At 38.8% G+C, this 24917-nt stretch overlaps 1 protein-coding gene across 1 annotated transcript in view; it reads right to left on the reverse strand.

Moving 5' to 3' along the window:
* Window positions 1–4158: 4158 nt before the first annotated feature.
* Window positions 4159–24917, reverse strand: part of LOC139140374 (prostaglandin E2 receptor EP4 subtype-like) — a 45657-nt gene continuing 24898 nt past the window's right edge. Inside the window, exons 2-3 of the mRNA XM_070709581.1 lie at window positions 5630–5822; window positions 4159–4780 (exon numbers count right to left, since the gene is read on the reverse strand). Of these exons, the coding sequence (XP_070565682.1) occupies window positions 4665–4780; window positions 5630–5822 (309 nt within the window). The 3' untranslated portion in view covers window positions 4159–4664. The remainder of the gene's footprint in view (window positions 4781–5629; window positions 5823–24917) is intronic.

Consider the following 24917-nt stretch of genomic DNA (forward strand, 5'->3'; position numbering starts at 1 on the left):
TGGAATTTCACCTAAGTGATTATTTATAAAGATTAAAAAGTATATTCTTTGAAAGTTTAAAGGTGAAATGAGAAATTATAAATCAATTAAGATATTATTGATATGGATTATCTACTTCAAAGTCAGCTCCACCCGGAGCATTAAGATGCAAAGGGTTAATCAGTCAAATCAGATGGAAAATGGGATCACATTTCACAATTGAAGACTTTGCGGAGGTCAAAATTTAGACATTCCATTTGGAGGGTGTCCCTTTTGCATTTCTTTTGTAACTTAAGTATACTTAAGTTCCACCGCCCCCCCCCCCCGTAAAAAACAAATGCTGGAGAGTGTCCCTCTTGCATTTCTTTTGTAACTTAAGTTCCACCGCCCCCCGTAAAAAACAAATGCTCTCTAAATAATCAAAATTGGGATGAGCCTTGTTTAGGAGATATCAAACAAACAAACGTGTCTAATTAGCTTTGACATGTAAAAAAATTGCATAGTGAAAATAAGTTGTGGCAGCACTGACAGGGATGTCAAGACTTTTGCTTAGGCTCTTTTTAAAAGCTTCATACATTATATTCTCCCAATGGCATTTAAAATCTTATCTGGCTCGGACTCTCGAAGTTATAATTACTATGTCTGATATAAATTTAAAAATCCTCACCCAGCATCGGTAAGATTCAAATGCCAACCCTTGACCGGTCAGACCAAACGTTCAGGGATTTCGAATGCCAACCCTTAACTGGTCAGACCAACAGTTCAGGAATTTCAAAATTTTTATTTATCTATTTATTTATTTCACCAGGGATACAAATGATGCAAAAGATACAAATGCAATTAACATGAGAAAAAATAAGAAAATAATGCAATGTTACAGACTGAATTTTCTCTGGCTTTTTGATATTGTTTTGTAATTTCGGAATCTGTATAAAGGTCAGTGAACGAGTCGGCTGAACTGTCCAAGTCTGTGTAAGGGTTAATGAACGTTACGAATTTTCCTTCAACTTGAGTAAAACTTCGTTGTCAGGGACATCGAATGTGCGTCATTGGTAACTAATTACCAAGGATGCAGATTATGTAAAATTTGATATGAGCTATGCCCAATCAGAGGAAGTTTAATAATGTATTTTTCGAAGGGAAGAATATTGTAATTATTTTAGCCACTCAAGAAATACTTGCTGATTAGTGATTGGAGGCTTAACTAATTTAATCTACTTATGATGCTACAATTTCTTACAAAAAAGGATGATCACCCACTATCTTCATTCGGAGTAAGCTGGGCATCTGTGATGTGTAAGCTTTACATTTCAGCAATAAACCACCATCGATTGACATCCAACTACATTGTGAATCTCTATTCTGTCCAAGATCTCGACGTACCTCTCGACAGTGAGCAAACTCCCCAGACTGACGAGATGAGATATAACAGCAAATATGATACAAATACAATATTAGCATCAGAGCAATGAAAATAACAATAATAAAATCACACACACAAAATCTGGTGAGGACCAAGAAAGTAGTTCTTCAAGAACTGATGTAGTCCTTGGCCTGGAAAACAAGTTTACGTCACAAATAGAGTGAAACAATTTGAATACGTACTAGAGTTGTTTTACGCTATCCTGAAATATGCATTTTGATGGTTTGGAAGGTCAGTTGATGGGTCTGAGAGATGATCAAGAACAAGATTTTTCTTTATGTTTACAATACCTAAAATCACTAGTATTATTTTCTAACTCTCACTAGTTACGGGGCATGTGATTTGAAAAAAAACGGCGAGCTGAAAATCGCTGTCCTGAAATTAGCTGCGCGAGTGGTAAGGGAGTAACTGAATAACTCCCCTGAAAACAATAAGGGAAGTGTTTGAATGAAATTTATGAAAACATTCATCACTGTCTTTTTATTTCAATGCAATAGAGAAAGGAGGAAATATGTATTCTAATTCGATATATGGAACAGGATAAGCAGTGTGCTCAAAACAAAAAATTTTAAAGCATATAAGGCTAGCTTTCAACATTTTCAATTAATAAATGTGCATAAATGTGGCCTCTGTTACATTAATGAAGAAATAAATGAAGTTATACTTTTAAAAGGACAAGGACAAGTAACTTTCTTATCATTTTGCATACAGCTTTTCAAAATAGTATACGTTCTAAAATAAATTGACATTGAGATAAAATTCTACTAAAAGAGCAGTCCTAGGTCGAAGGTTTTACACGGCAGCTCAATCGTACTATCAGCAGTCGACAGTCAAGTTGCGGCTGACTCGCAGCGTGTTTGCAAGGTTATATCTGATTGGTCGATTGTCACTATTCACAGCAACTTAGGGAGTTTATTTGTATTATTTCATTATAACGGTACGATTCTGCCAACCAATTGGATAACAGCTTCGAAATCGCTGCAGTCGACAGTCAAGTTGACGTTTCGGCGCCGCATTTGTTTTTGGCCTGCAAAGACATCCTGCATGCTCGTTGCTCTTAATCCAAAGTGTGTTTGGTGAACTTTTTCGTTTTATGACAAAAAGTTTTGTTGTCTCGGTCTCAATGATTTGTCGACCGGTAGACCGGTCGGTTTTTGGAGGCGGTTAAGGTGGAAGAACATCTTCGGGGTCAGCAAAACTTGTTTAAAATGGTGACCTTGCTATGTTTACAGAAAAACATTTAAATTGCTGAAAAATTAAAAATGTTGAATGAATTCTAGAAGGGCGTATATATACTCATGTCATCCAGACAATATTCCCTCCCTCGGGACCTAATTGTCTAATCCTTACTGTTGAATATTTTCTGAGATATGCCATGTTTAAGCACCGAGAATATTTTCGTTTGATCCAAATGTGCCTCTGTACTTGTACTTAAGAATTTTGTCAATACCAGTGATGTATTTTTTACTGTAACTGTGGTGAGTCATGGTCTTGTGTTTGCTGTTCCATATAGCCTTATCGAAGTATCACTTAATTTTATTGACGATAAAGAACTTCTATTTCCATGCAGATGTTTCTTATCTTTAGCGAATTTCGAGATCGAGCTTTTCGATTTTTTGTCAGTTCAGGTAAAAGGTGATCAGTATTTCAGAACTTTTCACATCATTCCGGTCTACAAAAAAACCTCCCTCGTTGTATAAAGAATCAGTAGCTGCAACTTTTGAATTTCAGTATTCTTGTACTAAACGTCAAGTGCATTTTCTTGCTCTTCTTCCCAAAGTATGTTGAGATAAACTGCATTGACGTTGTCAACTCGGTCACTGACAGTCCTTGTCTGTGACTCAGTCTACATGTATGAGTTGCATTGTTGTTGACACTTGAATTCTGATCCGGACAAGAATGATTCAGTTGGAAAGGTAAAATGTTGGTGTCAGAAATATTGTAGCGACAGACGCAGGCAAACGTCATGTTTCGTCATCATGAGGTTCTGCTACATGGTAGCCTATACACTGTAAACAAGCATAGCATCATGCTGTGGCGTAGCGTTTTATAACGATGCCCCTGTACGATTACCATTACGATGCTGCCGGGAGTGATCATAGTTTGATTCAATCATCACATTGAGTGGGTAACAATGTTGCACAGTGATTTCTATGACACAATTATCGCACGATTATTTAGAAATCAGCAAAAGGCGAGATCAGCCGAGAGATAAGTAACTCTCGGCGGTCGAAAATACCCTAGATACCACAGTATATTGCACCGATGGGGCGTATCGAGAAGATTGTGGTCTCTTAAACAAGTGTTCGTAGCATGTAAGGCTCGGCCTTCGGGCCGAATCCGCTGTATTTAGCAAAGTAGGCTAAAATAACCGAGTAATTCGGGTGTAAATAGGTTTGCTGAACTTTGTGGAGCCGATGATTGTTTAAAGTTTTAGGTGGCATGGATTGAAAGTTGTAAGTAGGGGAATACGTTGTTCATGTTTTTGTTGTTTTTGCCTTTTGTTTCTTTTTGTTTTGTTTGTTTGTGTGTTTGAGTGTATTGGAATGGCTCTGTTCCGGGATTTTATTGGGCCCGATGGATTTGATTGCAAACCAGAGAGAGAGAGAAAGAATCTTTTTACCATGGTTTTCGAACTTCATTGGCCATCAAACTAAAATGCTGACAACAGTCAATATATGGTTGACTTCTCTGGAGGCTTTCTTCGCGAAAACAAATTATGCCGAACGGACAAAATGGCCGAACCAGACATCAAATGGCACATTATTATATATTTATTTCACAATTTACAAAATAAACAACTCACTCTTTTTGTAAGTGTACTGGTTTTGAGTGCTTGGTGTACAACAAGCTGATGTCAATCTGAGAAAATAGTCAATCAAGTCTCAAACTGTGGCGAAACTTTGATTGCCTAACTATGATGATGGTTCTCCGACAGAATTTTTAGGAATGTACGTGGTTGGATTCTGTGGCAGGCCACCGTGTCTTCCAAAATGTTCACCGGTGCTAGTGCTTATGCCTACCTGGCGAGCGTCATACTAGCCATTTAAGTCACTTTCATCCCGTCACAAGTGCCGTTACGAAGAGTTCAGGGTTTGCTATCATTGGTACTTCAACGCCGCGACTCATCAAAAGTGATTCAATGCATTTGTCAATACAAAAAAGCAGTAAGTTTACACTTTTTTAAAACACTGCAGAACACAAATTTCGATTTTGCCTCTGTTTATCTGTGGTCATTGTCCAGAGTTTCCATCTTCGTCCTTCACAGCACAGTTACTTTTTGTTCCACGAACTCCGCTGATGGTACGTGACTGGCAGCCTGGTATCCCTCCTCGTCGTTGAGGTCGCTACTTCTCTGGTATTCTCTCCGGTGACATGCTGTCGTGGGAAAACAAGAAACTCACCGGTGAGGCGAGAGGTCATTTTGTTGTTAAAGTATTTCGACACTACACTCAGTTTATTGCCAATGAGGGTCTCCTACAAGCCTCTCTCGATAACAAACGGCCTCGTTTTTTTTCCATGGTGTCCATGATTTGGCCAATTTCAGAATAGCACAACATCAGCACCAGTACATGTATGACAAAAACGCACAAACACAAACAAGACCGTTTAATTATATGAGCTTAATCTGCGTATATTTTAATCTTAAATGTTAAGTTTACGAGTTTTAGCATGGTTTTCTAACTCGTGATATTATTAAATGCGCACTAATCAAGAAACAGTCAACAAGGATAGGTATAGCATGATCATACCAGTTTCGCAGACGAAAACAAATGTGTTCACATTCATTATCACAAAGACACTGTATGGAAACTACATACGATTTTCAAGTCACGATAGTGACATGCTTTTATCTTTGAGCCAACCGAGTTGTATAGTTTTAACTTTTATGTACATAGACTTCATAAAATGACAAAACTTAGGCTTTAAAGATAAACTGTATTAGAGTGGATCAAATTGCAAAAGATAGTACGTTAAACAAAATTTGTCACCCTTTTACGATTGTGCCGTAAAGTGAAAGCGAAAGCCATGACGGCCATGTCTGCCTAAACGGCTCTTACATAAACTAAGGCAAACAATTTCTCCAAGAAATATAATGTAGTTGTGTGTTCTTCAAATAGAAGAACTTTCAATGGCTGCCTATCACTTAGGGATATGGTCCGCACAGATGGTAATAACATACAAAACCCTACAAGTTATTTATAGCAAACATGGGCAAACACTCACCCCCACAAAGATGTTGAATCCGCAACGAACTTAAAATTCCATGAAAAATCTCCATGTATCCTCTCCGGTACTGTCTACTGAGGGCGCAGTACACGAACGGGTTGAGGAGGGCGTTGAGTGTTGTACTGGAAAATGCATACAGGGCTATCAGCTCGTCGACTCTCAGACCGCACTGTGTTAAAGTCCCGACGACCTGTTTGAATGACAGGAAAATGACAATAAATGGCGATCAATTTATTAAAAGGATTGTAGTGACAAAAAACAAATTATGATATATTGACAACCAGTTAAAAATTTATGCTTAGACAAACAGTTATGCACTCTTACGGACCGATTTCGGTCATTTTCCGTGTATTAAAGTGAACACGATATAGAGGAGTTATCTTCTATTCCGGGAGGGGGTGACTCCCGGAGTGACCAGCTGGATCGCGTCCAGCTATACAGCGTAGGTTCTACTCTGGTGCCTTGGCCGTGAACTGTAAATAATGCGCTCACAAAAGTCAGTTTTTGCGCGAAAGAAAGAAGAGATACAAAACATGTCGTTTAAAATTACATGTACTTTTTGTAATTCACCAACTCTGGCCATATCAATGCTTTCCCCAATATGTATATGATACCTCCCCTGTTGTCCGTGCACGGTATTATGTACCAAATATATTCTGGGGGTTTAGACATATGGATGAAAGCCATCAACGTTAAATTCGGTTTCTTCTCGACCCCTGTCCCTTTTCTGTTGCTCGCAATTTCCGCAAAATATTTATTCTGGTTTGCCTACAGCGTCCCGGTGGAACTCTGCAGCTCCAATGGCTGTAAATTTTGATGTACTTCTAAGTATTTTGCCTCTGTCTCGACGATACTGGCTCCTGTTTCCAAAGTTCATTGCCGCAAACATGTCGAAATATCGAGTACTAGTATTCAACTTGTCAACAAAGCCTGTGCGTGCAATGTCCGATGTTACAGACAGCAATTGAATTCTAGTCCAGACTACAATATCATTCATTTGTCAATAACACTGTTGACAATGACAAGTTGCATATGTTTTGCAATGTGTTTTCTATTTCAACATGCTGTCAATAGGTAAATTTATGTTAATTACTCAAATCCTAGTTAAAGTAGGTTCTGACCGCTTGACAAATTTGGCTGGGCTCAAGCCACTGGTGGTTGACCCTTTAAAATGCTCTGTATGTGGCAGGCAACCAGTAATCCCTGACATATCGAGAGCGAAAATTCACAGCGAAATAACAAGTCTTGAATAGACTTGAAATCATATTAGATTACATTGGAGTCATGGTAGTTTCTCTTGAGCGATGGCTACTGTTGATTCTGCTGGCGTTGGAGGTTGTCAGATCATCTGGTTAAAGCATGGACCCTCTAGGGTCTATGGTCAAAGTCACATCTGAGCTTTTGGATCCCCATCAATACTGTTGAAAGCGGTAGCTTTAATTGCACACATGTTGAACTGCTGCCACCGTGCCTTTCGCATGCGCCTCTATATGTGCCGCCAACACTTCAAAACATCACTAGGTAGTACTTTACTTTGCCGGGAGGTGAGGCGTCCCCTGCCGTCTTGAAGAATTGAAGTGAATTCGGCGGAAGATCACAAAGCGCCGCCAATGGACAGAATACCACAAGAAAGTACGTGCGCCGGGATTGCATGAATAGTCGGCGCGGCAAACAATCTTTCGTCATTCTTTACTCCTGAAAATGTCGTTAGCTAATATACCCGCTGTTAATAAGCTGGCAATGAAGTCGTTTTAGCTTTCCGGAACTTGTTTCAGCTGAAGTCCTGTTATAAGACACTGCATAATGCATATTTCACTGTTCATAAGCTGTAACTGTAGACTTTTGTTCTACACCACGGTCACTTCACAAAGACCGTGTGAACACCTACGAGTTTCAACGTGTGAAAATTTCGAAATACAAGGTGCGAAATCAAAGAATGAAAGTTGATGAAGCAGGCGCGCCGTTTCATGGGATATACGGCCAAGGTGCGATCAATGTGCTCCATCAAAACGCACATTTTTCCCAAGCAGAACACCTTTGCATAACATGTTGTCAGGACGAATTCTTTCCTAGCAAAATGTTGTACTAAGTGTACTAAGCCCCCAAGTAATGAGAGGAGTTCACAACCCTGCATTTACTACTGTTGGTATTATCATTTTCAGGCAATTTGTAAAGTCTGCTGTCACAATGACTATTCAATAAGTCTTGATATGTGCATTTTATCGTTCGCAGACTCTAACAGTTCCCTTGGGCGTCTGTCCATCGGGAATCGACGGAGATTAAGATCGCCGTGTGATACCACTTCATCAATTTTCATCGATCAAAGATGGTCATAGTACATGTATAAATGCGCTACCACTTTTTCCAAATTGTTTCTACAAACTCTGAGGAATTCTACGAAGCGTCGAGTTGAGACGTAGATTAGCTTCCAGTGTCTGAAATCATAAGTCATGTTACTACGATTCGAATTCTATATTTCCATGGTCTTTGTATTCATTGTCGCTTGCACTCCGCAATTTCAAAGGATCGAAAAAAAGCATTGGAGTGGGGAAGAGGACACTCACTTTGTAGTAATACGCCTTCAAAAATATTTTCTTCAAAACATTTTCATATCCATACTTTCAACATATACTATCCACGTATTTCTGTACTGATTTCATCCAATTAGCAAGACCCTGTGTTTTGAATGTACACCAATTACTTGTAAATTCTCTGGTCTGTCGGTTGCGATAACGCGATACTAAATGACTCATTGCTAAGCAACGTTTCATAAGGGGGATAAACACAATGTACGTTTCCCTGCATTTGGAAACCAATCCTGCAAAATGTAAAGGTTGACAAAAGAGACGTATATTGCTTAGGGATCATCCACTTAAAGGGATACAGTCGTCGGAACTGCCCAAAGGTCGTATGGGACCCGTACGACCAATGTAAACACTGAATCCAAGGTACGATGGTGATTGATGAAAGTTAAAACATGTCTGTCATAATCTACATCGTATAATTTAAATGTTGCAGCTATGATGATGAGGTGCATCTAGATATCGTGCACGAAATACATTGTTTTTAAACAAGAAAATCGCACACTTTAACAGGACACAACGGTATCATGATCGTTTCGTATAAAAATGTAGAGAGGTTGCCGAGTACCACGATGTTTATTTGCAAAATCAAAACTTGACCGCTTCATTAAATTGCTCGCTGTATTTTGAGAATGTTTTGAGAATGTCATGGCATAAATGTCCTGCACTTCCGATCGTCAGATAAACATAAATCAGCTTAAATGCATTCCCATTACCAGGCCACTGCTGTACGCATGGAATGGCTCCAACACAGTCCCTCCATCGCCAACGATGTCTATCGTTCAGTAAATACAGCGACCCAACGATTTCTCCAATATTTCCAAGGGTCACCCAAAGTAACAACGCACTCACAGGTCACATACATTTGCTGTAACTTTAGGTGTACTTTCTGGTATTTCTGTTTCTGTTCGTGACGTACCTTTTCTCGTTCTACTCCCGAAAGTATGCCTAATGTTACATTACTGAACGTGCCAAGTGAACAAAGGCTGTATACGTCAAAGTCAATCTTATTGTTGATATATTATTTTTAGTCCGGACCATAAAACATTTTTCACCAATAATATTACATAGTGTACACACTACATTGTCTTAGCTAAGTTAGAGTCTGTATTCAACATGCTTTAGGGAGAAGAATAATGAAATTTGGTTGTTTTTAAAAGAACTAAAATTGCAACGAATATGTTATAAGTTACAGCTGCGATTGTCCCTTTAGCTTATTCATAAATAACATGCCGATTGTTTTTGTAACATTAGTAGAAAAATCATCGCCCATTTTCTTTAAAGGTAAAATGCACCCCGGGGAAATTTTGGACAATATTTTTCTCATCATCTACCGCTTGTGGCTACTCATTTTAAAGTTCTAGAAGTAAGGAAAAATGTCATTGTGTTAGTTTTATACGTAAAAATCTAAAAATCGAAAATTTAATTTTCTACATAGAGTTAACACAGGGGCGAGCCCATTTTGAATTAAAAATTAAAATATCGGTAAATGTTGTGAGTGATTTGTTTCTCTAGTAGTAAAATTTGTTCAGTGACACCTGATTTTTATTCTTATTATTTTGGGAAAGAGCATGGTTGACATTTTCCTGAGGGAAAGGTTTAGAAAAAGTTCAAGACTTTCAGTTTCCAGGCGAGTTCTTACTTATCAAGATTTTCGTTCAAAGTATAACTAGGTTCCCAAAACCTGTTGATTAAGAGCGATCGAGACAATCACGTTCACTGAACTCATGGCAGGTTGTGTGAAATCGTCTCGTACGCGTTCTGACGTTTGAAATATCGGGAGTGCAATTACCCGTGATTCTGGCAATTTAATCGGATTTCTGCAAGTTATTTCAATAACGTTTAGTAGAGGCTAGACCTAGTCTTAGTCGCCGGTGAAATTTAGAAAATTTAAGTCGTTACTGCAGTTCTCGTGTATTGTTTGTCTCTTTGTATTTCCCCTTGAAAATGTCGACGAGGGAACGTTTCTGCTCGGGCTCGTCCTGAACAGTGGACTCTGCGCAGTAGGATTTCTGCATGAGATATTACCAGTTCTATGCCCTAATTTAGAAGCATTATTCGGTTTTCGCGTACATCCTCCTCATATGGGCCCATACAAGCAGAACTTTAACGCATTAGAGGTTCAGTTCTAGAAATGGCTTTAATCAAAGGTCAAAGGTAAAATGTTTCTCGCTTGCATGTCTGCACATGGTACAATCAAGCGCTAAAAATTGTACGACTCGGGAAAAAATCTTTAAAAAGCAAGTTTTTTGTGTCTGTTATATTACTAAGGCTTTAATATTGTCTTCTCTTTTGCGCAAGCCACGCATCAAAAATGGCGGACACGACGAAACATTTAGTTTCTACCTTATGATCAATTATGAAAACATAATAGTGAATATTGGCATGCAAGGACCGTCCGTAGCGGCTTGCGAAGTGTGTGCGTGTATACGCCCTGTGTAACACTATGTATTCACTTGATCGAACAATCTATGTCGGAGACTGTATAGAGTCTCATCTTGAGGTTGTTTTGATGAAGGATCTTGCAGAGATTGGGGACATACATGCTGAACCACGTTGCAAGGTGACTGAAAAGCAATGGCTCAAACTGGACTCTATAATATCTCGATAATACGTCACCTGACACCCGCGTACCGTAGTTGCGCAGATTAAAATCCTGCCATTTCTACGCGTCGCAGACCGAGGAGACTGACAATCCTTGAGTATCTGGAATATCACGTGAACCTAACTGGAGAGACGCTAAGTAAATTGGACATCGCGGCCATCGGGAAAGCAAGGCAGGCCCCCGAGGCAGCGCCGAAATTAACGAACCGGAAAACAACTCGATAAGATTACCTGGTGTGGAATGAGGCTGTACGACAGTGCGTAAAGAGGCATATATCCGATGGACGCGGCTTAGCAAGTGCGGAAGGGAAGCTCATCCGACTGCACTTTACGGAGTTCACTTATTACACAGCATTGATAAGCTTCTTAACAACATTAAATTCATACAGGGGAATTTTATTAAAATCAGACTTTCGGCAGTGATCATTTCATTTTTGAAGAAAAAATTAAAAGTACATCCTTTACAGTGTAGATATGCTGAGTTTGAGCATTGCAAAATATCAACATGCCTTAATAGCTGTATATGTACAGTTTGAGGATGACTAGAATACAGCGATGGAGGCGCTGTGACCCCTAGCATCCCTCTTGGATTCAAAAACATAACGATGTTGACGTGGACCTTTTAATTCTAACTCCAAGAAGCAGCATATTTCGTCTGGCTCTATCAGTGGCTTCATCGATTGGTTCTCAAACCCATGCGTTACTGAGGCAAAGACTTGCGCACCTAATGTATATACGCGTTGACATATTGGTGATATCTCTGAGGTTGATCAGAAATCGTAATCAAAATTTGATATATGAATAAATGTATAAGATTCGTGTTTCGCAAATCAGAGTGGCGATGTTGCGCACTGCCTGGTGCCAAGTCGATCGATCACCTTATGACACTTACACGATTTGCTTCTCAAGCGCCTGACAAACCCTGATCGCTTTCAAATTCTAATATATCTTCGTCACCTTAGATGTTATGCAGGCCCTCTGTCAATACATTGGGGATTTAGCAAACTGGGTCAAGCCAGCAGGCATTGAAATTCGGACATTGTCAGATATGTTTTTGCGCAGATTTAGATTCAGGTACATTTTAAGGAGGCGCTCGACAGTATCAGCAACCACTAAAAAACAGTTGCATGTAATACCAAGGCATACAGAATCTAGTGTAAAGTTCCAAAGGCATTTATCGACCTATCAAAAGTGTCCTTTACCTACAAGGCACGGTTTTCGATGTGGTTCCTGTAGGCAACCCAACTTTTCGCTTTCGTTTATCGATTTACAGAAGCGCGAACAAACACTCAGCCGATGATAAATAAAGTCACGCTTAAGAGACGACCCACAAACACTTTATCAACGCGTTGATTTATTAAAACGGTATCTTCGTTTCACCTCGTTGATGGGCGAGGGCAAAGGTTAACGTAAAATCAAAACGAGGTTTTCCTCTATGACGTCTCTCAGGTTGAGTAATTTCCAGCGAAAACCAGCGTGAAGTGTTCATTTCCAACAAAATAAGACGTCGCCGCTAGTGTATATTTTATGTCCTTTTTCGTCAATATCCAGTAAACAAATATATCATATTCTGACATCATATTTGCTGTTATTCACAATAGTCCCTTTAAGAGTTAATATCCATGGGCACAATATGGATTTACTAGAAGAATCGGGATATTAACTGTCTTTTTTTCATAACTTGTCTCCCGCGTCACATAATATTTCCTGAAATTGTTCATTTGTCCAAACATTTTCCAGACCCAATAAAATCAAGTTCACGGGGAATATTGAAAAGACACAAAGCGTCCTGAACGAGGCTTCATAGTAAATGATATCTTTACTTTTGTGAAAAAGATATATTTCAGGAATGATGCTCAAGGTCATTCTATAGAACTCGTTCCATTTCTAATCATTTCAGATCAGGGAATTGTATCTCGTTGATATATTTATATATCAAAAAAGTCAAGATTTTTTAAACATTGCTCTGCTGCAAATAAAATGTCAACAGCATACCGGCTGAGTCTTTGTGTGAAAATGGGCGTTGTGATTTTTACGTGAAGGAGAAGAGTCGTTATTTCAGAGAAAATATAACACTTTCTCGATATAACTTATAAATTACCTTGCCATACTAAGAGATAAGCCCTGTAGTGTGTGATGACAAACGTTGGATGTAGTGGATATTAGAAAATGCATCATCGTTGGGTTTTTTGTTCTGTTCTGTCCTGTCCGACGGTGTGAAGGTTTATTTTCTCGAGCACCCTATGAGGGCAGATTACAGACTTCATATGTTGTACGAAGTTATCAAAAAATGATGTCAAAAGAAATACAACATATAACGTTGTATAATGTTCCCGGGAACACATTTTCTTGCGGCCATTTTTACCGCACCCTCTACTCATCCCTCTGCTGTTTTTGTGGAAAACTTGTTGATGAAGCCTATGAAGCGAGTGACGTTTTCACCCTCCTGTTTGCGTGAAGATAGAAAATCTTATTTTTTCATTAATAGCGTACACAGGGAATAGCGGTAGTTTTGAATGTCAATTATCGGTAAATTTGGGGTAATTTATTTCTCTAAGCCAAAAATTTTCGCATGGTGACCTCTGTTGTTCATTTTTTGATTATGAAATCAAATAATTTTTAAGTTTTCATGGGAAAAGTTTGAATAAATACGAGGCACGTTTTACCTTCAATGATTCAACCAATTGTCCTGTGTGTCTCACAAATTGTATTGGGTACATAATGACTCTACATCTCGGTTAGTTTTAAACCTCTCTCCCCTAAACCTCTTCTTGTTCTTGCGTGTTGTGAAAAATTCACCGACATAAACACAATGGACCTATCCTTGGTTTCATCCAATCGACTGCAACCATTACTGAGTATTCCGTAACCGATCGATTTTACTTTCCCGCGTCACGGCCCTGGAACGGACGAACAGAAAGCGTTCGGGGATAAACGGTCGTATTTATTCACTTTCACCTGAACACCATTAACAGTCGCGGAAATCTCTTTAAAAGCGCGTGTAATCTTTGGTAAACAGTTCCATTCAGTGTCAATTACTATTAATATTCAGAGAATTGCTAGCACCTCCGGAGATCACGTGACAAACAAACCGAGAAAATTATTCGCGTGTCTTCTGGAAAGTGACAGAACTCACAGGTAACCGACACGATCGATAGGAGTGATTTACTGTACTGTGAATATTACTGCAAAAAATGACAGACTCGGGTTTCGACTGTTGCAAGCTGTACTCTCTGCAGCGATTCTGTCGTCGGCCTCACCGCGTGAATATATAATCTTAACACAGTACAGCATACTGAGCATGATCGACATCGCGATGGGGTGGTCTCTATGCCAACGAGCGGCATAGATCAGTTCGATAGATGCACCTGATGAAATCATTGGCTACATCAAAGCAGATCTCATCAAGTCATATGGAGCAAAAACAGCTTTTTGGAAATACTTGAAGCAAAGGCAGGCACGTTCAGTGTCAAGAATCGGAAATAGAGAGCCCCAGTCTTCAACCTCAATCATCAAATATGACAAAGAGAGAATATTCTGCTTGAGTGTCTAGATACAAATAACCAATTCCGTAATGTGTCGGGCCAAGGCGACGTACAATTTGAAATGTTGCCTGCGGTATAATGGAAAACCATGAAATGATCTTAAATGTGTGGAGAAAATTACAATTTAAGGGAGATAGCTATGATCTTTTGACATTATTTTATGTCATATCTGAGCAACTGAATATGAGTGTCGACTAATCGCATCACGCTGCCTCTAGTCGCCGTAGTGTACTTTGATGCTGTAATTTAAGATGGCACACCATCTCATCATTGCATGAAATATCTTTTAGCATGGTGACGTAAACTTATTCCTTAAATTAGAATAAAAATCCATTTCCCATATGAAACAATAATGATCATAAGAATATCAAATGATGAAGTTTTTCTCTTTTTTAAAATAATCAAGGGGGTGACCAGTAAACGTAAGAGCTCAAAGTGATTTAGATGCGCCCAACCCGAAAAGTGTTGTAATAGTTACTCCTGAATAAAATGGACGCTCACCGTTCTGCAGACTCAGTATGCCAAATAGATCGTGTGGTTCTGGTAATAGCAAAACCATGTGAAAAAACGAGGTTAGAAATACACGTAATCCTGTGCATGTTTGTCCAGGTTGGTTTGTTTGTACCATGGTCCATCCGAGTTCAAGGTTTAAGCTATTAAAACCAATAGCTGTGAATTGTATGCATTATTTTCATGATTTTATTTTCAAACCAAAGTCGGTCCGTGTAAATGTGCTAACTGACGGACATGAGTATCACTGCTCGCTGATTTGGACCATTCCTACGCGGTTAAAAAAATAGACGAGTGCCACACTCATAAAATGGCGCCCCACGGAAATGTATAAAACATAGGGCCAAAGTCCCTGAAGCTACTATAGACATGGATACAAAATTAAGTATTTCCTGACTGAATGAAATTATCTCACTAATAAGGTCATCCTAGGGACTTGTAAACCAAATATTAAAGCTGTCTGACCAGCGGTTTTGAAAAAACGAGCGACTCAACAGTCGACAGAGCTCTGCTGTGTTATGTGACACATGTATTGATAAAGAAGGTGGATATCTTTGATAGCTCATTTCAGGATGGCCTGACCAAAAATGGAAAAAAAAATTCCGTAAAAATACAGATTTGCATATTTCATCACAATTTTAACAAATCTAAGTTGGGTTATCCCTAGGGACCTGTATACCAAATAACAAAGCTGTCTGACCAGTGGTTATGAAGAAGATTTTTTGTCAAAAACGCCTTTTTGGTGCTAATTTGCATATTTTCAACAATATCAAAAAATTAATAAAAACAGTTTCTCAAAATCATATATTTTATCCACACAACAAATATCAAATCAGTAAGTACTGCAGTTTTCAAGATATTTGAGTGGACGGACGCCTCACAAACGGACATACATACATACTGGTACATACATACATACAGACATACATACATACAGACTGATGGTGGACGCTGGATACCCATCCCAATAGCTTCTATAGACTATATTAGTCTATAGTAGCTAATAAACGAGAGTTAATTACATTCTAATTAAAGTAAACAAGACTTGCTTAAATCAAGATTTACGTCATGAAAAAACAGCATATCTGTCAGGTTATAAAGAATCTTAAGCTGCTTATCTTTATAAGTATTTTCATCCTAAACCAAGCACAATTTAACTTTCAAATTAACATTGTAAGTAAGTTCTGTTGAATAAGTTGAGACTGTACGTACTCAGAGAATGAAGAGACAAATGTTTGAAACTAAGGAAGTTCAAGGTCATCAAAAGCATTATAAGGAATCATGTAACACTTTCATTGCACTGTTTACACAGATTGCATAACTGCTATAAATAGCACATGAGGAATCTTGCAGCCCAGCTTTACCATAAAAACCCTATCACTTTGACCACTCTTTTAATTGACCACTCTATTTTTTTCTTCAAAAAGTAATTTTATTTATCCTTACCAAGTCAACCATAAATGGAAATTAGAACTTTCTCTATCTCTATTTATTTGACCACCCTATCATGACAAACTATTAGATAACATACAGGGCACGATAAATGACAGTTCAGAATATGTCAAAGTTGGGATTCAGGAAAGTTGCCTTTACGTGTTTTAATCCTCAAGATGGTAAGCATTTCACTATGAACTGTCAAAAAAAGTTGAACTTTCTGATAATTCTACACTAAAATTATTTTGGCTTTAATGATTTCCTAATTAATTCAATTCTTATTTTTTTTCTGGGTGAATTGATAGGGTTTATACAGTACAAGAATTACATACAATGTAAGTCAAATTTTGACCAAAAATGACAAAAAAATTCCTTAAAAATACACATTTGCATATTTCATCACAATTTGAACAAATCTAAGTCGGGTTATCCCTAGGGACCTGTACACCAAATAACAAAGCTGTCTGACCAGCGGTTATGAAGGAGAAGATTTTTTACCAAAAACGCCTTTTTTGGCATTAATTTGCCTATTTTCAACAATATCAAAAAAAAATCGTTTCTCAAAATCATATTTTTCATCTACACAACAAATATCAAATCAGTAAGTACTGCGGTTCTCAAGATTTTTGAGTGGACGGACGCCTCACAAACGGACGGACATACATACATACATACATACGTACGTACGTACGTACGTACGTACATACATACATACATACATACATACATACATACATACATACATACATACATACATACATACATACATACATACATACATACATACATACATACATACATACATACATACATACATACATACATACTGACGACGAAAGCCGGACAAATACCCATCCCAATAGCTTCTATAGACTATAGTCTATAGTAGCTAAAAATGCAGTATTTCCTGCGCATACATATCGTGACCATAAAGGAAACAAGCATGATGCCATTCACTTAAATGCACAACACGAAGGCCAACATTTTGTTGTTATAATCTTTATTTTCTCCGTCACATGGTTATTTTTTGAAAATGGCGAGAAGTCTAAAATTATGTTAAAACCGTTTGAATTTACATGCCACTTTTGACACTTATGACACTTTATACACTTTTCAGTCTAAAATGGGTCTTATTCAAAGAAAACTCTCGAAAAACTGAAGATATTTTGAGATCGGTTTATTACACCTTCTGCAGCTATTTGGGCTTTAAAGCCAAAACAGAAATTGTTTCTGGTCCTTGTCATCCAGCAGAAATGATACCGCGACGCGGGTTTTTTGTTTTGTTTTTGTTTTGTTTTGTTTTATTTCTTCTTCTTTTTCTTTCTTTTTTTTCTCATTTTCCTTTTTTCTTTCTTTTTGATGGTTTGGCACTATTGATGCAACTGTTATTGTCTTTTCTCACTGGCTGCATAATACTCCCTTCTTTTAGCATTTTTAGCAAACAGGGATATCAAGGATAGTTGTAATGATAGTTGTGCTGATGTGACAAAAAACACATGACGCGCAGGTTCTTATAAATGACGCGCGCGATTACCAGCGCATTTTCCCCTCTAATTGATCAATCGACTGATAACCATTTGATCTGTTCTGGTTGACACAGACTCTTTTTTTCATGTCGTAAGGCCAAAATGTGACTGCGCGCAAACATGACGGGTCTCAAGTCGAGCTTCCAGGTATGAACGTTCATCATTTAAAGAGAGACTTGTAAGCGTACTGTAGACCTGAATATGTCATTTTGAAATCAAATCTTGCGTGTAATACATCACGCTTTTAAATCACCCCTTTTTTAACGCGACTTAACAATCCGTCACAGGATTCATGGAGCCAGCCACGATGTCGGCCGTGCATACAGAAGGCTAATTCATTGTACCTGACACAGTGCTAACGCTTTTATCAAGTCAATTGCCCATCTTCACGGAGGAACAAGCGTACGTGCAAAAACCACTATTAAACGGTCCCTATTACTGTCTATTAGCCGAAATACATCTGCCGATGAAAGCTAAGGGCATGTTAGATTACGTATAGATAGAAGAGATCTTTCTCGACTGTCTATGGATTATATGCCTACGTCTTGATCATTTCTACGCCGACAGAGCAGGGTATATTGACGTAAGAGCTTACCATTACGATGATATCGCGTGGCTTGGTACAGGGCCTTGTTATAACCGGCTTCGGACGACGATTCATAAGTGGGTGTACTAAATCTGTGCAATCGGTGTAAAGTTTGCGACGATATAGAGTCAGATAATTTCGATGGCTGACTATTGCCATCTGAACACGAGAGCCGCCGTAACGAGATGTATGGTATCTCTGTATCGTCGAAAAGAACTGATAATATACGTTAAATCACCTTCCACAAAGGTAATGCAACAACGTAGGCGGATATATCAGCATTGCTAACGTGCGTTAGCTTTTAATCATTTGGGTTATGTTACGATCGCTTTAATACGTCAACGATGCCGTGGATTGTAGTAATAAGGTTTGATTTGTGTTTATTTCGTAAAGGTTCTCATTGTACACTGCTGCTATACCTTTGTACATTCTGCATGTGAGAGATAGTGTCAATTACTTTCAACGCAAACGAGCACATTTTGCCGACAGTCGCACTTGTCCAAATGTTCAACCATTTTAAAATCAAGGAACAAACTCTTTCAAGATACTTGTGCAGTTCGGTCAGAGAGAGATGGAGAGTGAGAATCTCCTTTAGCAAGAAAATGAGAGCGGGTAACAATTTAGCTGGATGTTACGTTTTCGTTGATCTCTGCCACGGCTCATCATGACAAGGTCAGCTTGCATTGCCCTGACTGTCCAATCTGATGCATGACTATTAAACTAAGGTGCCTGGAAATTTAATAAGAGAAGCGGATAAGTTGATCATCGAATGTCCCTGGCAAAATTGATTGATGCTGTGATGCATCTGTATGTCAATCTCTTTCATGGTGTATATTTCATCTACAAATCCCACCTCCTTCTTGGACAACCCGAATTCTGGAATTGACCAGCTTACGCGTGTGACGTCACCTAAAACACAAAGCTTCAATTTTTTTCCGTGATGATGTTTACTTTCCTAAAATCATCGCCATTGACGTCGACATGACGAAGGCGACCGCTCCTGGTTAATTTCCAAATTTATTTGTTATATATATATATATATATATATATATATATATATATATATATATATATATATATATATATATATATATATATATATATATATAAGAAGTTACAAAAGTAAGGAATTTTATCTCCTGCAAACGTTCATACAGCGCCGCCTGTGGCGGGGGTCAAGAGGTCATCGTGTGGGCTTGTACCATCCTCTTTTGGCCTGAGACGTCCTCCAGGCAAGACTGCCATTTCGGCAGCTGGACCTTATCTGATCTTTAACAACGGTAACGGTATTTATAACATTCCTTTCTTCACAAGAAACCATGCCCCTATCCGTGTAGTACTTTTGGGGCATTCTTTCATACGCCGTCTAGGAAATACACGCGCCGTAACTCACTCATTTTTAGCTCCCATAGCCATATGTATATATGGCAATGGAAGCTATTCTTATAGGCTAGGGAAATGTCTGTATGTATGTATGTCTGTATGTCTGTATGTCTGTATGTCTGTATGTCTGTATGTCTGTGTGTCTGTATGTCTGTATGTCTGTATGTCTGTCCGTCAACATCAAAAACTCAAAAACCGCTGTACATTTCATCTTGATATTTGGTGTGTACATGGATGATGAGCTGTAGATGAGATTTTGTTCAAATGAAGTTGTCATTGCCAAAAATATGCAAATTAAGTGAAAAAATGTAAAAACAGTCAAAATTGAAAAAACTCAATAACCACTGAGCAGATTACATGAAAAATTAGCATGTAAGTACTTTGGGCTGACATGAAATGATTGTGCACATCTTGGGTCAGTATCTTGGACTTGCTATTTTTCATGAATTTTTTTGTAATTTCCCCCATTTTTGGTCAAAAAATCTGCTGCTCTGAAACAACAAGTCCGATTGATTTGAAACTTGGTATGGAAGTGCATAGGAGTGACCTTTCCCAAATTTGGGCAAATCGTGGTGAAATTTGCATATTTTTAGTTTACACGTCCATAGACTCCCATGTATAAGGCAGATCTCCATAGACTCCCATGTATAAGGCCACGAAAAATAAAAATTTAGTTTCTCATCGTATTCATATTGCAAAAAGGATGCAGTGACACAATTTTTAGTCCCCACGGATGAAGTCCAGTGAGCTTATAGATTGGGTCATGTCCGTCTGTTCGTCCATCCGTGAGTCCATCCGTTCACGCATATGTCTCGGATTTGTACCTCATTAATTATGCACATATCTAATTTTGAGCGAGCCAATAGAGCTAGAGGTCTGATTTTTGGTATATAGGGATAACTTAGCAATACAATTTTTTTGACAAAATGTCACGTGACCTCGGTGACCTTTGACCTCAAATATACATATTTGTCCATAACTCAGTAACCACAAGTGCTACAGCCTTCATGTATGGTATGATGGGACACCTTATGACGCCACATATCGTACCTCATTAATTATGCGCATATCTAATTTTGAGCGAGCCAATAGAGCTAGAGGTCTGATTTTTGGTATATAGGGATAACTTAGCAATACAATTTTTTTGACAAAATGTCACGTGACCTCGGTGACCTTTGACCTCAAATATACATATTTGTCCATAACTCTGTAACCACAAGTGCTACAGCCTTCATGTATGGTATGATGGGACACCTTATGACGCCACATATTGTACCTCATTAATTATGCGCATATCGAATTTTGAGCGAGCCAATAGAGCTAGAGGTCTGATTTTTGGTATATAGGGATAACTTAGCAAAACAATTTTTTTGACAAAATGTCACGTGACCTCGGTGACCTTTGACCTCAAATATACATATTTGTCCATAACTCAGTAACCACAAGTGCTACAGCCTTCATGTATGGTATGATGGGACACCTTATGACGCCACATATTGTACCTCATTAATTATGCGCATATCTAATTTTGAGCGAGCCAATAGAGCTAGAGGTCTGATTTTTGGTATATAGGGATAACTAAGCAATACAATTATTTTTGACAAAATGTCACGTGACCTCGGTGACCTTTGACCTCAAATATACATATTTGTCCATAACTCAGTAACCACAAGTGCTACAGCCTTCATGTATGGTATGATGGGACAGCTTATGACGCCACATATTGTACCTCATTAATTATGTGCATATCTAATTTTGAGCGAGCCAATAGAGCTAGAGGTCTGATTTTTGGTATATAGGGATAACTTAGCAAAACAATTTTTTTGACAAAATGTCACGTGACCTCGGTGACCTTTGACCTCAAATATACATATTTGTCCATAACTCAGTAACCACAAGTGCTACAGCCTTCATGTATGGTATGATGGGACACCTTATGACGCCACATATTGTACCTCATTAATTATGTGCATATCTAATTTTGAGCGAGCCAATAGAGCTAGAGGTCTGATTTTTGGTATATAGGGATAACTTAGCAATACAATTTTTTTTGACAAAATGTCACGTGACCTCGGTGACCTTTGACCTCAAATATACATATTTTTCCATAACTCTGTAACCACAAGTGCTACACCCTTCATGTTTGGTATGATTGGACACCTTATGACGCCACATACTGTACCTCAATAATTATGCGCATATCTCATCTGAGAGAGCCAATAGAGCTGGATGTCTGATTTTTGGTATATAGGATAACTATAGGAGAGAAATTTTTTGACCAAATGTCATGTGACCTCGATGACCTTTTACCTAAAATATATGTTTATGTCAATAAATAAGTAACCACAAGTGCTATGTCCTTTGTATTTAGTAGGATGGGAGACCTTATGACAACACACGCTTTACCTCATTAATTATGTACACATCTAATTCTGGGCAAGCGAATAGAGTAGAGATCTGATTTTTGGCATATAGGGATTAATTAGCAATATAATTTTTTTTTTCAAAATGTCATGTGACCTCGATGACCTTTGACCTTGATTATACATATATATGCATATTTCAGTAACCACAAGTTCTATACCCTCCAATTTTGATAGGATATTAGACCTTAAGATGTCACATCTTGTACCTCATTTATAATGCGCATATGTATTTCTTGGCTGGCCAATACTGCTAGAGGTCTGATCTTTTTCCCGATTTAGAACCATAACTTAGACATGCCTCATGTGTTTCAAATTGGGAACAACGACATAGACGTATGTGCCCATAGATCCCAACATATACACTCCAGTGATACTTCTTAATGACCACATTTTCCTGCCCCATCAAGACTAATACTCCTATTACAAGTGGGGACTATGTCATTGTAAATGACTTGTTGAGTTAATGGTTGTATCACAGTATTCGATATATCTAATTCTGTATTTTTTCCATTTTATATTCTGAATAATTACATTAAACATATTTCACTGTCTCCAGTACATTTCATTTTGCACTTTATCCCTTTCACACATGTTCAAATATCTGACCAGAGAACAAACACTAAATAGTCCAGGATGGGAGCTACAGTGTCATTGACGCTATTTTTTCTGTTTGTTCGAAGCGTGTTTGTGAGGGGTACCAGCGGAGGTTACTTTCTCGGAGGACATCGTACGTGAGAGACGTTTCGCCAGATTTTGTATTTTCGACATCGGTACAAACGATCTCTGCAGTGTGCATGATTCACAAGAGGCTATTGCTCATAGGGTTATTTTATTCATGCAGAATTTCCATCGGCATTTCAACGTTCGGGTATTTTCATTAGTTGTAAGCTAAGTTTTGCATCGTGCCCGGGGCCGTGTACAGAAAACATCCGGGACTTCAATGCACGTGCAGACGCCCTGTACAACAACTTGAGGGAGGCTTTGGCGGGAAATCCCTTTGTGTTTTCTGGTCACATGTCGGGTTATGGCGGTCATCGCTACAAGTATTCTACAGTGACGGGGTACTAACGCGCCGTGTATGCGCCGGGATTATCGGAGTGTACGAGTGTACGTTGTGCTTTACTTCGCGCTTGTCGAGCATTGGCATCATTTTAATTTTTTTTTTAAAGTTTTAGCTGTGGTCGAAGTGTCGACAGAGTGGCATCAAACCAGGACATGGGAATCATTATGTGTGAATCTTGCTACATACTTCTCCCCACGCGGCTTGTTCAAGTTGTTGCTGTGCTTACAGCCCATTACAGGTCCCCAATGTCGGTGTTGCTGTTTTTACAGCTTGTTCATTTTCCACTTTGGTGGAATGTCAGCTGCTCTCGTAGCGCTGTTGTTTTTTTCCCACATTGTTGGGTTCAGCTGTGTTATTCAGCTTGTTTTTTCCCTCAGTTGTAGGGCCCCTTCATTGTTGGGACCGGCTGGGCATGCAACTATGACATTTTGGCTGCGGAAGGGGTGGATGTATTTTCAGGGCAGCGTCCCTGAGTGGATTCTCCATGCCTTGGATCTTGCTACCACTCAACCAGAGCTTTTCCTTTCCTCATCACCTGTAGTCGTGCACATGTCCAATTGAGGAGCGTTGCAATTTCAGTTTTCTGTTTTAGATTTGCAGTAGTTTAGCATGTGACCAGCTGTCGTAAGTTTGGAACGGTTTGGTTTATTGTAAACTATTCAGTGGAAGTCAGGTAATTTCCTTTTGCTGCCTAGTTTTCTTTTCCTTGCTCATAGCCATGGCTCGAAGCAAAAAGGTAGCACAGAAGCAGGCAGCTAGCTCCAGTGCCTCAAGTAAAAGAGCAGTTACAGGTATGGTTCCTGCCAATGGTAGTTGTCTTCAGCAGCAGACAGTTAACAGCATCATTGTCATCAGCTTCTACAACAGTGGCAAGGGCTTCAACTCAGCTTGAGATTCTCACTGTCAAAACAGCCTACTTGAGATACCACAGCATCAACAACAGGCATATCTGCAGAACACTATCCATAACACGGTCCTTTTAATCAAAAGGCAGATGTAGAGTCACGCTGACATCACTCCATGTAGGTAACAATTACCTTATCCACAAATGGGGCTAAAGTAAGTATATAATACCTGTTTTCACCTACAGTTAAAACAGTTTGTTAAGGCAAATGACGTATGCACTTCTTTTGGAGCATTCACATGCTGTCAGTCTGAGGGATTCTACGCGAAGTAATTTCTGTCAGTTCAAATTTATGAGAGCAATAGTAGTAGAGATATCATAAATTCGCGGTGAACTTCATGTCCGCGAGAGACTTGTCGCCCAACATTGGGTTACAACTAGTGTGCTTTTCATTACCATTACTAGTTATGTGTTCAAGATCAGCCAGTTCACATTTGTCAAGATTGTACTTCATAAAGTTTGCTTGCTGTACATTTCATTGCTGTGGTCGAACTTTTGCTGCAACAAAGTGGCGTCAGACTGAGTCATGCGAATTATGTTTGGCAGCCTTGCTTATTGCTTCCCATTAAGCTGGATTTTGCTGGGCTCACAGCCCATTACAGGTTCTCAATGTGGGGTGTTGCTGTGTTTACAGCATTTTCACTTTTTCCCTTTCTGGAATTTAGTGTGTTTTTCAGCTGGGTTTTCCCCTCATGGTTGGATTCGGCTGTGCTGGTCCACTA

This window comes from Ptychodera flava, chromosome 9 (assembly GCF_041260155.1).
Source record: "Ptychodera flava strain L36383 chromosome 9, AS_Pfla_20210202, whole genome shotgun sequence".
NCBI lineage: Eukaryota > Metazoa > Hemichordata > Enteropneusta > Ptychoderidae > Ptychodera > Ptychodera flava.